At 44.3% G+C, this 13,019-nt stretch overlaps 1 protein-coding gene across 1 annotated transcript in view; it reads right to left on the bottom strand.

Moving 5' to 3' along the window:
* Positions 1-410: 410 nt before the first annotated feature.
* LOC119143563 (ABI family member 3 binding protein) overlaps positions 411-13,019 on the bottom strand; it is a 144,031-nt gene continuing 131,422 nt past the window's right edge. Inside the window, exons 52-56 of the mRNA XM_037377939.1 lie at positions 10,481-10,560; positions 8,986-9,015; positions 7,834-7,995; positions 3,906-4,019; positions 411-2,019 (exon numbers count right to left, since the gene is read on the bottom strand). Of these exons, the coding sequence (XP_037233836.1) occupies positions 1,904-2,019; positions 3,906-4,019; positions 7,834-7,995; positions 8,986-9,015; positions 10,481-10,560 (502 nt within the window). The 3' untranslated portion in view covers positions 411-1,903. The remainder of the gene's footprint in view (positions 2,020-3,905; positions 4,020-7,833; positions 7,996-8,985; positions 9,016-10,480; positions 10,561-13,019) is intronic.

Genomic DNA, 13,019 nt, shown 5'->3' with positions numbered 1-13,019 from the left:
CAGTGGGTGGGTTTTGCGCCTTCTGCTGCTGTAATGGCCATGTAACCTCTTAGTGCATGGACAGGGACGGATACCTAACGGTGAAGGTGATAAGGGGCTGTATGATTTCTAACAAGGGTGGTGTGTGTGTGGCTTTATTACTCAGAAATTTAAGCTAAATAACATATTTTTTCAAAAGAGCTCTTTGAAAGGAACAGCTTTCCACAGGTTCTTTGCCACCCAGAAAAACTTGGGAGTGCAATTCTAGTGACTCGATTTTTAGCCAAGAAAAAGCAGATCAAGAGCTGTAACGAATTCAGTAGACCATGTAACAGCCAAGGGCAAAACCTTCTCCCAGTTAGTATTTTCCATCTTATGGATTCTAGGAATACATTAAGTAGGGAATAAAAAAAAATAAAAAGAAAATGAACTGGATCAAGCTGGGTGTATTCTCATGAAGACAAATGAGGAAATGGAGTGAGACATTCCTACCCCTTCGGCCCCTTACACACTGCTGCTGCCACAGCGGTTGGACCTGAGACAGCAGGTGCTGTCACGCGGTTTGGCTTGTGCCTGTGTCAGATCAAACTGTGTCCTGAAGTAACAGCATTTGCCACAAAACTAATACTTGTTTTCATGTAAAACACTTAAGAAAAGAAAAGCATTTGATTAAAAAATATTTTATTAGGAGTACAGTGTACCTGCAATGTACTTTATAAGGCATTTTCTATAAATGACTGTTTCTACTATATATATATATGGGTGTTCCTGTTTCATATTTTTTCAATACATTAGTAATGTAATGAATAACACCTTTAAAAAAAACCCTACATCTCTTTATTTAGTTCATAAATGTTCAAGCAGTACAACAAGTAGCTTTGGGAGAGGTTTTAATCAAAATAGCTGTAAAGCACTTTTTAAGTTCAGTTACCACTACTTCCCCTTAGTCTCCAGTGAAAAATGTTTTAAACCCACCTTTTTTTAAAAAATAAAATTAAACCTGACCGACTATCATAACAGGCTTATTTTTGTTTCCTTTCTCTTTCCAAGTCCCCCTGCGCTGTACGTGCACATGGCTTTTGAACCAGTGACTGTCTTTGAAAGCTGTGTTGTCATGAGACACTGCTGCCGTGCAGGCCAGTTGTTGGGGCTTTTCAGTGAATCCCAGGCATGTCCGTGCCTGCCTGCCGCAGCTTGAGGAACCCAAACCCGGCACCCAGCCGCTGCAGGGACGGGCTGGGGGGCTTGGCTGGCTCAGCTGCCCCTGCCGATGTTTGAAAACCAACATGGGGAAAGCCCCACTGGCCTGGTGGGTAAAGCTGCGCGTACAGCAACCTACCGCCATGTCTTGGCAGGGTATGGACTGTTTGTACATGTGAAGAGAAAGCGCTTCAAGTTTACTGGGTGCAGGGTATCAAACATTGCAGGGTCTTTTCTGTAATTTACGACCGGGAGACATTATGGATCCATCTGGACAGGTAGCTTATGGCACTCGGGTTACAAGAAAACCAGTGAATATTTAAAAACTGACACACGTTCCATTCCATGACGACTGCTGTAACTGTGCCTTAAACATTTATTACAACATTGTGATAAATAATATACACACTGTATCTTTTACGATACCCTATAAACCGTACCTCAAGAATAGGGAGCCAGCTTCCCTACATGTTACTCTATGACGTGTCCCTAGCCTGGTTGGGATTTTTTTTAATCTAAAAACAAATTTGTAAAACTGGATAACTACAGTAAGCAGCCTACGCTATTACACAATTAATGCGGTATTGGCATTAGATTTGTATGAGCCCTTGCACACCAGCAAACTCCCCGAGGGGCCAGGTGTGCCGTACACGGCGTCGGGCCTGCGCTGGGCAGCTGCCGGCGGTGGCAGATACTGGGCCTTTGCGCCAGGTTCACATCGCAGCTACCACTTCCCAGGTATCGATGTTCCACACTCGTACCAGCGCACGTAGTTAATGTGAGTCTCCCCGCCTATTTTTCCGAATTTGACAGGTTCCTGACGAACTGCCCTGAAAAAGCCTGCAGGAGAGAGAGCGTGGTGTTTGCACGAGGCCCCCATTGCGCCTCCGATGCCCTGTGCAGTCAGCACGCAACTCGAGCAGTGGGCTACACTGGCCGCTGGGCTGCCACCCCCTGCCCACAAACGGGCCGAGGGCACAGCTCAACAGCTGCAACAGCTGCATTCGCCCCCCAACTCCAGGACATGCGGAAGCGCCTGGGCTGGCCGCAGCCTGGAGGAGGGGTGGGTGAGGCTGCTGCCCCCTCCTCCCCCTCTGGGCTGCTGCTGGGGTCTTCTCGGACGGACCAGGAGGCCGTTCTCCTCTCAAAGTTACCAGGATGAACTAGTCCTGCCGCAGCAGCCTTGGCACTGCAGCGACCCTCCGCTGGGCCTACTTCACATCACCGCCCCACTCCCACGCTGAAGGCCGTACCTCCCGCTCGCGACGGCACAGGCGCCTCCCGCTCAAACCATGCACGTCACGTTCATAAAGCGAGCAACTAGTGCCAGATCCAACCTGATCGCCAGGAACGTACGTGCAGCCAAAGCACGCGAGTGCACACGCAGGGATGCAAGCAGGCGCACGCACTGCACCCCCTGCCAGCCCTGGAGGCCCCTGCCCTGCCCTTGGCCGGGGAACGGGGCAGCAATGGACGATCCGTCTGCTCTCTCCTGGTCACTTACTAGAAATACAAGCTGCAGGACAGGTGGGAGCTTTTTTTCTCTTGTTCCGTTGGGGTTTTTTTGTTTTGTTTTTGGTTTTGTATTTTTTTAGCTCATGATTCCACTCAATTAAATCCAGTTGCTGAACACAAATAGAAGTTAAGTGTCTTTTAAGTGGGGGTAGTAAGTTTTTTATGTAAAAGTTTTTTTTTTATTGACTTTTTAAAAATATTTTGTAAATCTGGTACAACTGAGAGGGCTGCTGTCCCGGCAACGCCCAAGTGGATTCAGACAATCCCTTACACAAACAAAATACCTTTACAAGTGGACGAGGCTGACTGGGAAAAGAAAAGCAAAGCCCTCCTAAAACCTAAAAAAATTACATAAACACCTTTCAGATCATTCACCTACTTTACTTTAAGCACTTCACTTTAATCCCCCACACCTTACCCTGACACACCTCTGGCACTTCTGTGAGGTGCTTTATAAAGGAAGCACCGCGCACAGGAAGGTTTGGTCAACACACTGAAACTGTACTGAAAACCATTCCGCTCTTTTCCTTGGTGAAGTATTTTATGACACACTTAGCACGCAGGTGTCCATCGGCACAGCCCACAGGGGAAGGAACACCTCCCGCTGGCACTGCTGCCCACCTTCCGCTGTCATAAGTACCATTTTCTTATGCTCAAGCCTTGGCAACATGTGAAAAGTACCCAGGCAGGTCTCAGCTGCGTTTAGGACACCCAGTCCCATGCCTACTTAGACCAGAGTGGAATTCTGGGCACCCGGTTCAAACTAGTGCGCACAGAATGACTGCAGCATGAATTATATTTTCCAGTAAGAACTTTTTAGTTTCTCATAGCACTAAACAAAGCCCTTCGATGCCCAGCTGATGATTTACTGCAGTTTAAGTCAACCTTGCTAGTTTGAACATAACACTTCATGCCTCTCTGCAAACTCAAATTTGTGGTTGGGTTTAAATACGTAATACCAACGGTGAATAATCTCTTGGAATGTTTTAAACAGGAGACATGCTGTTTACTACCTAACAGGACCCGAGTCATAACAGTCTTTAATAACTCACTGTTTGTCTTCAAAACCTGCTCGACTCTCTCCTGCCTGCAAAGCTGGTGGTCTCTTCCCATCGCCCACCCCAGCAGTGGGTGCTGAATCCACTGGCAGGAAAAAGAAACACACAAAGGAACTGCCAAGGTCTGCTACAGCAACGGGCGTAAGGAATTACCGTCTTTGACTGGTTGATCTTCTTGCTGTCCTGTCCTTCCATCTAAGAATGAGTCCACAAATTGGCAGTGATCTTCTCCATGGCCCCTCTGGTCTCCTATGTTATAAAATTTTCCTGAAAGCAAAGAAGCAGCAATGTTTAGTGAGGCTATTTCCAAAAAGCACCGGAAGCAACGGGCTGTGCGCTTCGCTCCACGGGCAGCCAAGGCGAATGCCACTGGTTCTTCTCTTAAGACCTGAAGCTGTAATTTGACCAGTACGTACGTACTCACAAGTCGGGGGCTCAGGGGTAAAGACAGAAGTGCCCCATTCCAGGCCAAAATCTATGCCCGAATGTGCTTTTCCCCCCCCATACATTTCATACAGTAAGTGAAACCCTGTTATTACCTAGAACCTCAGCCTGGCTGTATCAAAACCGAGGTAAGTTTTGCTGATGATCCGAAGGGAAGGCAGGTTTGGCTCCCGCCCAGGAAGCCCCCAGTACCTTAAAAGATGTTTCCATAGACGACCTCGCAACACAGCCAAGGCCTGCTTTATAAATCATCATGTTTTTATGACTTGTGTGTGCAGTCTATATCCTTCAACAAACAGATGACCTCGGCAGAGTAACTGCTTATCCAGAGCACGGAGTGTGCCCGCGTATTTATGTGCAGGACTGCTTAACAGGACACTTGACTGCAACTGTAGAAAGCAAGGTCTCAAGTGGCCCATGCAGCGTGTGCTAATGTTACGGGCGGCTCCTCCTGTTAACAAGAGGACTCACTGTGAAGGAGTTTTGATGGAGAGATGTCTTTACTTAATTGATTTGTTTTGCAAGACATTAGTTCAGTTCAGAAGATGGAGGAAGGCACAGTGTGCGCTCTTCCTAAGCCTTGGCAGGAAACATTGTCAGGTAAACTTTCAGTTTTTCCAAACTCCTTTCACATCACTTGTTCTTACTATGTTCAACCTGTGGTTGCGTGGCTGAAAGGAGAGGTGAGGGCATTTACAAACAGGCCCAGCACTTGGGTATCAGCTACGCAGAAATTCCAGTTACTCAGGAGATGTTGGGTGTCCCGTAGCCTTGAAGCTGGGCCAGCCTGGCCATTTGGGAGGTGGTGAGGCAGCCTATAATACTGCTCCCAAAAGTGCAATTCCTAAGAGCAGCCTACCAACAAACTCATATTTTTGTGATCGGATCAATACTTTGCCAAAAATTCTCACCTCCAGTTGACGGTCTCTGTGCACACAGTTCTTCTCTAGCTTTAGAAAATTATTTATTACTATCTAGTTTTGGCTGCAGGCATGTTTTTTCCATAGCAGAACTGGTCAGAGGGAGTTCCTCTCAGAAGTTTTTGGTCTGAAATTAAGAACATTCAGGCTGCCCAAAATGGCTTTTTTTTTTTTTTTTTTTCCATGGCTGTTGAAGGTCACACTTAGAATTTATTTTTTTCCTCTCCTCAATAAATACCTTTTTTTTTAATTTAGGTGGCCTGCTTTTCTGGAATGCCTACAGTGACTGCTCTGGAGGACTGTTAAATGAGGTCAGCAGTAGTTGCTGGTTTATAGAACAGTCCTGGCATGTGTAATGTAGATCAGTTTTTCTTCATGAGAGACAGAATAGAACAGATTTTTATGGCTAACACAAGAGCAGTAACTTTCAGATCCACACATATTCTTCTGGCCCACAGCATAACTTAAGCGTAATTCAAGCAATTGCTATACATAAGCAGCATTCTCAGTGACTATTAAATTCTTACTGCCCAATCCTTTCCATAATAAAGGAACACACTTAAAAACATTTAGCTAATCAATGACTAGATTCATCTTTCTCATTTGGGGAGAGCTATTCTAGCAAAAAGTAATTTTTTTTTCCCCTCCAGTGTTCCCTTATGGGTGGTCTTAAGAAAATTAAAACACTTTCTTTTATACATTATGGATTCTGCAACACTAAAGGTATACATTCATGCTAAGATCCACCACGCAAAGATATGGTTGTTTGCCGCCTTATACAACAGCATTTGTACAATGCACCCAAATTTTGAGATTGTTACGCTGCTTAAGCAGCAAAGCTTTGGAAGGTATCGTCAGCATATGGTGGAACACGGCCCTTGGCGCGGCCTGTCACACGCTGCCCAGCTGGCCCTGGGGGCATGATGGGACAGGGCGCCACAGTGAGATGCATCGTTTGGCTGCAAACTGGAAGTCGCCTGACTCATGTATAGAGGCCTGTGCCATGACAGTCTCACTTAGGAGACCTTCTACATAAATATTTCAGTTCTTTCAACTGGTCAGCACTGGTTGTAACAATTCAAGTGCAAGAACCAGGCTTAGCAAGTATCATGAGTACAATGTAGCTACCATCATCTTTCTCCACCTAAGTCACATCGCCACGCTGCCAGCAAAAGCAAAAACAATCTAATGAAAATAAGAAAATGGGCTCCCAATATATTAAACTTTTCTCCTAAGATTGAAGTAGCTTTCCTTGCAGTGTTAATTCACTTGATTTAGGGCTGAAGTCTAGTCCTGCTGGATTAGCATGGGTATTTCCTCTGCTGGCTGGTTCTGCGATACGCTGTGCCTCACTGCCAGGGTCTGAAATTTGATCACAGCTGGTTAGTACAGCAACAGCTGAATGAATGATACCTCTGTTCAAACCAGTCGCTTTTATTCACTTAATAGCCAAGATATTATTTATGTTTGAGGTATTGTACTTACTATTAACGACAGGGCTTTCCTTCCTTGTTTGCTCATGGGCGAATGGTGCCGGCTGCAAGGCCAGGAGCTCGGAAGGGTCTCGGCGTGGGCTGCCCTACACTCCCCTGCTCTTTGCTTTCCATGTGCCTATGTACGTGAGACCAGAGCCCTGCTCCTGTCAGGTGCTGAGCTCTGAGATGGGGCGACTTTGGGTTATGAAAGTTGATTCTTTCAGCCCCAGTTTCCCCCCATTAATTCAATCTGATGGGATGAACATACTGCCTAACTTGCACTCAAAAGACACTTCCCGAACACACTTGTATTACAGCCCTCGTGCTCCGGGCACCACACTAACACCATTGTGACAGAGTTTTCCATGCAGCTCTGATAAAAGACTGCAAACAGAAGAAAGCCAGAAGCTTGGGATGGATTATTAGAAGTTAACATACTTCTAAATATAACTTGTACAATCTACATGAGACACAAAGTTCAGCTTAACTATCAACTAACTGAAACATGCTTTTTGCAGGCTGTTTCCCCAGCTTACACACAGCATGAGTCCCTTGATTCAGGTCTCAAATCCATCGCACCTTCATTACCTTAAGACATGGAACAAAACTTGAGAAGATAAGGCCAGGAAACTGTCATTAGTAATAAACCAGAATATATGAAAAAGAAGGGGGTGGGGGGGAGGGGGGAAAGAGATTATAAGCAAAAACAGGGAATGCGAAAACAAAACGAAAATGTCAAAGCAGGCAGTAACAACTGTTGACTAGAGTTGAAGTCATGGATTTATAAGCCTCACAGTGATGAAGTAACCAGATGTTTACCAAATGGGATGGGAATGACTGAGTCTAATCCTGGTCTAAAATTAGGTCCTAATCCTCTATCTAAGAGCTATTCCAGGCTACCCTTTAAATACAAATTTGGCATCTTTACAGCATAGGCTGTTCACTGGCAGAGACCTGATCTTTATCAATTTTCTGTATGAACCCCAGGATACTAGCAGGTATTTAAAATCAGGTTATCGTCACAGAGAAGTAACTCCTGAGTCTGAAAAGTTAGTATCAAATACATCAATGATTATGGAGCACAAGCAGTTTACTGTTTATGATTAATCTGCCTGTGGACTACATTAAATATAACTGATAGCACTTCAGCAGAGCTCGTCTTGTTAAAACTATTAGTTCTGAAACTGTGGTGTCTTTAAGGAGTGCATAATGTGGAACAACACTGATTTGAATGTCTCTTACCTGTAAGTGAATCACTGAGGTATATCTTGTATCTCAAAGAATTACACAGCTGCACACCTACAAACTTCTTATACCAAGTCCTCTTTACATATTGCTTCCCTTTGCATTCTGAATAGGTGTCCGAATTGAATGGGATTTCAGTCCAGATAGCATCCTTTCCCACTGCAGGAGAGGAAGGAAGAGGCTGAAGTATGACACTGAGTACAGACTTACATACAACAACTACATTCAAATAAATAGAATTAGACGCCTTGATGGAGCAGAACGCATCACGGCACCAGTCACCTGCATTCTGAACGTGAAAGTTATTTCAGCGAAGCACCAAAGGGTGCAGATACGACTGATGCAGTGAAGTGCTGCTGCTCTCTGTGTGTGGTGCCAGTTTGGAAAAAGATTGTTCTGGGACCTCGATAGGGGGAAAATGCCTGCGTACTGGCAAAACTGGCATTTACGAAGTTCATGACACAGTCACTGTTTTTCAGTGTGTTCAGGGCAGGACACTGAAATTGCAGCAAACTATGTGATTTAACAAATATACACATAAAAACTAAGTATCATGAATTATATGGAAAGAAATGGCGTCCCAGTCTTTGTCAGTGATGGCCATTACAAATGCAAAAGGCAGCCCAAGCTGCTTAAGCCATCTCAGCTCTTCTTCAAAATCCCTGTCCACCTCCTGCCAAAGACAGGGAGAGTCTGGTAGGTGGCCTAAAGCAGAGCTGGATCAAGCCTTCAGAACCAGAAATTTTTTTAAAACACAATGGCAGATAAATAGTATCCTCTGAGTTGTGCTCTGTTAGCTCACTTAGAAAGTGTGGAGGAGCTTACTTGTTTTACAGAGCTTTCTTTTGCTTTAATGACAAGGGTGAGAAAATACGAGGCTGTCCTTGGCTCATTTGTGTACGTTGGTTTGAAGCCACCCCAGTGCCATGGGAGCACGGCATCACCTTGACTGCATTCCGCTCAGGTAAACAGGCAGCCTGGCATGAATTCCTTACCAGGGGTATGGGTGGGAAGAGTGAGATCATGTGTGAATGCTGTTTGATTCCATAACTCATTTAGGTGGTGCAGTACAGCAACCACCCTTGTAATTATGCTATCTCATTTCTGAAGAAATTCATGATTAGAAGATGCTATACATAAAAGGCTTACTTGAAATTGGCTCGCTCACTCTTGGGTCCGCTGGAGGAAGAACACAAACATTCAATCAGACACTGAAAAATACAGTTTCCCAATATTTCAATGGAAAAGCATTGGTAGGTGATTTTCTACAGTTGACATGAATTGCAATTTGTGAAACAGGAAGAGCTTTGGAAGCAAAGTTCATTTTTGTATTAAATTAAATTAAATTAAAATATATGTATTTCTTATGTGAAAAGGCAGTATCAATGAGCTTTTAAAAACTTTACTTTGGGGACAATACCAGGCAAACATGGTTCTATGAAACCAAGTTTAAATCTGTAACAAGTAAAACCCCAACTTTACTGCATCTCTTTTAAAATTTGATTTTTGAAACTTAAATAATACAAAGGACCCCTCCGTAATACTTGCCACACAAGATTTGGCTATGAAAGCCCAAATGGATGTGTGCAATTCAGAAAAAAATAAAACTGACCACTTAATTTGTCCAAGCTAAATAGGAGACAGCACATAAGCCTTGTCATTCATGAAAGCTGCACTTGGAATAAACATTTTTTGTTTTAACAACCTAGGATTACAAAAAGTGTATTCACAGTTTTTAAATATGCGTGGCATAGTCTGAACTCCTCCCTGACTAATCCCTTGCTCAGCCAAACCTCTCATCCATCAGTGGCAGCACTAGATGAGGACTATTCTATTATTACATCTGGCTCGAAACACAGGTTGAGAAAGCCCTTTTAAAAAGGCTAAATTCCATTTTGTGTTTTATATGGTTCTTAAGTATTATCAAGCAATAAACACTTCTACACAAAAGATAGTATCTTGCTTGTATAAAGTCAACAAGTCAACTGTAGGCAGCCTCACGGGGAATGGGAACAGGGAAAGCCAGGGCACTCTCCCGTTCTCACCTCTGAGTCAGACAGGACCTAACGTGGGAACCAGCCAATGGCCAAACCAGGCTCGCATGCACCTCCAACAGATTCAGGAGAAAGTCAATAGGATGGAAGAGGATGTACGGGGACATTGACTCTTCCCAACTGCTATTTCTCAATCCTCATTTCAGCCAGAAGACATCAGTATTATACAGCAGCCTTATTGAACAGGCAATAAAAGTGCCTTTAAACAGCAGCCCAAAGAAGAACCTTATGTTCCTCATCCAGAAGTCGTTAACGGGTTTGACAGATACAAAATGGTTAGGAATATTAATCTGAAATGACTGAGCCTTCTCTAAGGATAAGGTCAGTTTCTTCATAACAAACACCAGGCAAACTCCCTGTGCTCCTTTTTCCCTCCTGCAGCCTGGCCATCTTGCATCCCCACACAGCAAAGCCCTGATCTCGGGCTGATCTTCCAGGCACTACTGTAACACGCTCAGTAGTAAAAAGCCACTCTGGAGACAATAAAGAGCAAGAGCAAATGTGCAGAATGAAGCAGGAGAGCCTTTCATATATCCCACAGCCGGGGATACTAGAGCCACCACAAATGACAGGCCTTTGGAAGTTCTTACCTGATTCGGTACTAAATGCCACAACGTTGCTACTTGGACCTTCACCAAGAGGGTTTCTAGGTTTGACATGGAATTCATAACTGGGGAATAAAACAGATGAGATGAAAATTTTGCAAATCAAGTATTTTTTCAGAGTCTGGAGCAAGCAAACTGCCAACACACACCTTGGCACTACTCGCCTCCTGGAGAAGAACAAAAAGGCCTCACTTCTTGCTCTGAAAACACCGAGACATTTTGTCCTACATGTGCAAGGCCTCTCTGAACACATAATTTACCAGACCTTTTGATAATTCTTTGCACAACACTATTAATGCTTGATGTGATACACCACTGGCTGAAGGCTCTCCCCTCACACGCGCGGCCTCAGTTTGGGCAACGGGAGCAGACCAGGTGAGGTCAGAAGCAATCTGATAAGCAGCGTTTGGGTAAAGCACGTTGCAATTTATTTGCTCATCTTTCATTCATAAGAACACAAACCGCCAATTCCATGCCTCTCAGCCCCACCAACAGCAACAGACAGGGCCAGTGCTGGAACACAGGGCACGTCTTCCAGGACAGGAGCTCAGCCAAGGCAAAGATCCAATTGCCTGAGCGTATGTCAATGGTACATGTATGAAGTAATGAAAAGACAGTGATGTTGCACACCACCAGTCTGTACTGTGGTTACCTCATGATCCCTTTTCATCACAGCTGTGCTGGGAACCAGAGTGCTCTGAAAACAAGACTGAAGGAAAAAACCCAAGCCAGGCTCCCCTGCTTAAGCCTCTCCCGCTCCTCAACACTTGATGAACAGTGACAGACAGGCAAGACAAGCTGGTTTCTAACTCTGCAGCTCAGCTGAAACTTACACTTTCAACTAGAAGCTGTGGGTGAGCAGCTATTGCAAGAGTTGCAAACCTGAAGATGACACCAGACGGATAAGGCAGGAAGGAGAGTTCCAAGGGCGGATGCTGGACGCAGCCAAGATCCTGCACCATGAGCAGAGCCAGGAACAGACGCCATTCCCTTCCTCCTGGCACATGCTATCCCAGCAAGCTGCTTCTCCGCTCTCCCGGCACCAGGCTGGCAGCACCTGGGAACTTCTCACCACTCAGCCATTGCTCAGCGCTGCTCCTGCACGCCCTCCGTGCCAGAGCACCCTGGTGAGCAGCAGGTATGCACCCAGTCAAAAGCACTCTCTTCGTGCCTTCCCCATGAGCTACAAGCAATAATCTGTCCCACACACGCCACCTTCAGAGAGACGTTTTGTACGGCCTGAGTGCACACGTGGTGGATCTCTCTCAGCACAGAGTGTTTTTTTCATCAGCGAGAGAGATCCATAGGATACAAGTCAAAAGGGCTGCAGGCCTGGAAAACGGGCCCTAACAGAGGCTAAACACAGAGCAAAATGGGAATCCCAGAAGTGGGCAATTAAACATCCAGCTCTTGACTTGTGAAGGACCACTCACCAATGATAACTTGGTAGCTCAAGACCATCACACAGCATTGTAACGTTCTGCTGAAATTGTTTCCAAACAGCAATTTTCTAGAGAGAAAAATACCCCATACCATTCTCTGCCTGGTTGGAAATTTGTGAACTCCATTTGCAAGTCCCTACAAGAGACAGAATAATTCAATCCAAATTTTGGATTACCTCTCATTGCTTTTTGGCTCCGGCAAAACCTGAACAGCTCGCTAATTAACCTCAGTGGACTAATCATGCAGTACCAAGCAACTCTTTTCCATCCACAATCCTTCTAAGACAATATTTAACTTTGAAATTGCTTACAGAAGCAATTGCCCTTATTTCTAGGGCTTTCTTTTCTTTTTTAAGGGAAATACAAAGATTAGTATGCTGCACACATACATTGTGGGTAACTCATGGGTATTTCCAAGTGAAACACAGGCTTGTTTTGAGCTTTAAAAAGTCTATTTGCAGTAATCTTAACATCTATTCAAACATGTTACAAGACCATTTTGAGCAACTCATATTACCCTACTGTAGGAGGGAGATGTTAAATAAATAATAAATTAAATGGTAAGTTCTAGACACAAGATCTTACTTATGATCAACTTCAAAAAGTTTAAACAAATGCATTCTTTTCAAAATGGGACCTGAGCAGTTAATATTCACACTGGGCGTGTGGTACAGTAACTTTTTGGTCCAGAAGTATTCTCAGCTGGTAGGAAAGGTTGTTACACAGAGAACTGTAGCAGAGCAGTTGGAGATTCATTCTGAAGAATCACTGAAGCATAAATGAAGATTTGCTAATACGTTGGGTGTTTTAAATTAATAGCTAGAAGATACATTTTGGACAATGTACAAATTAATGCACGCCTAGAGTTAAAAGACTCCAAAGAAGTTTTCCTGCTTCCTTCACAGCAGGAACACCTTACCTAGAGCTATTATTGTAATTTTGGTCATTGATAGCTCAACATGCCATGTTCTGTTGCTTTACTGGGAGTTTATGGTCTGACCTTACGGATTATAATTACCTGTTTATGTCTATTTGTATGAAATCAAAAGGGAAATATCAAAAGGACTGCCTAGGATTTCTGA

The sequence above is a fragment of the Falco rusticolus genome, chromosome 2, assembly GCF_015220075.1.
Source record: "Falco rusticolus isolate bFalRus1 chromosome 2, bFalRus1.pri, whole genome shotgun sequence".
In the NCBI taxonomy this organism is placed as follows: domain Eukaryota; kingdom Metazoa; phylum Chordata; class Aves; order Falconiformes; family Falconidae; genus Falco; species Falco rusticolus.
This window is presented reverse-complemented; position numbering and strand designations above follow the sequence as displayed.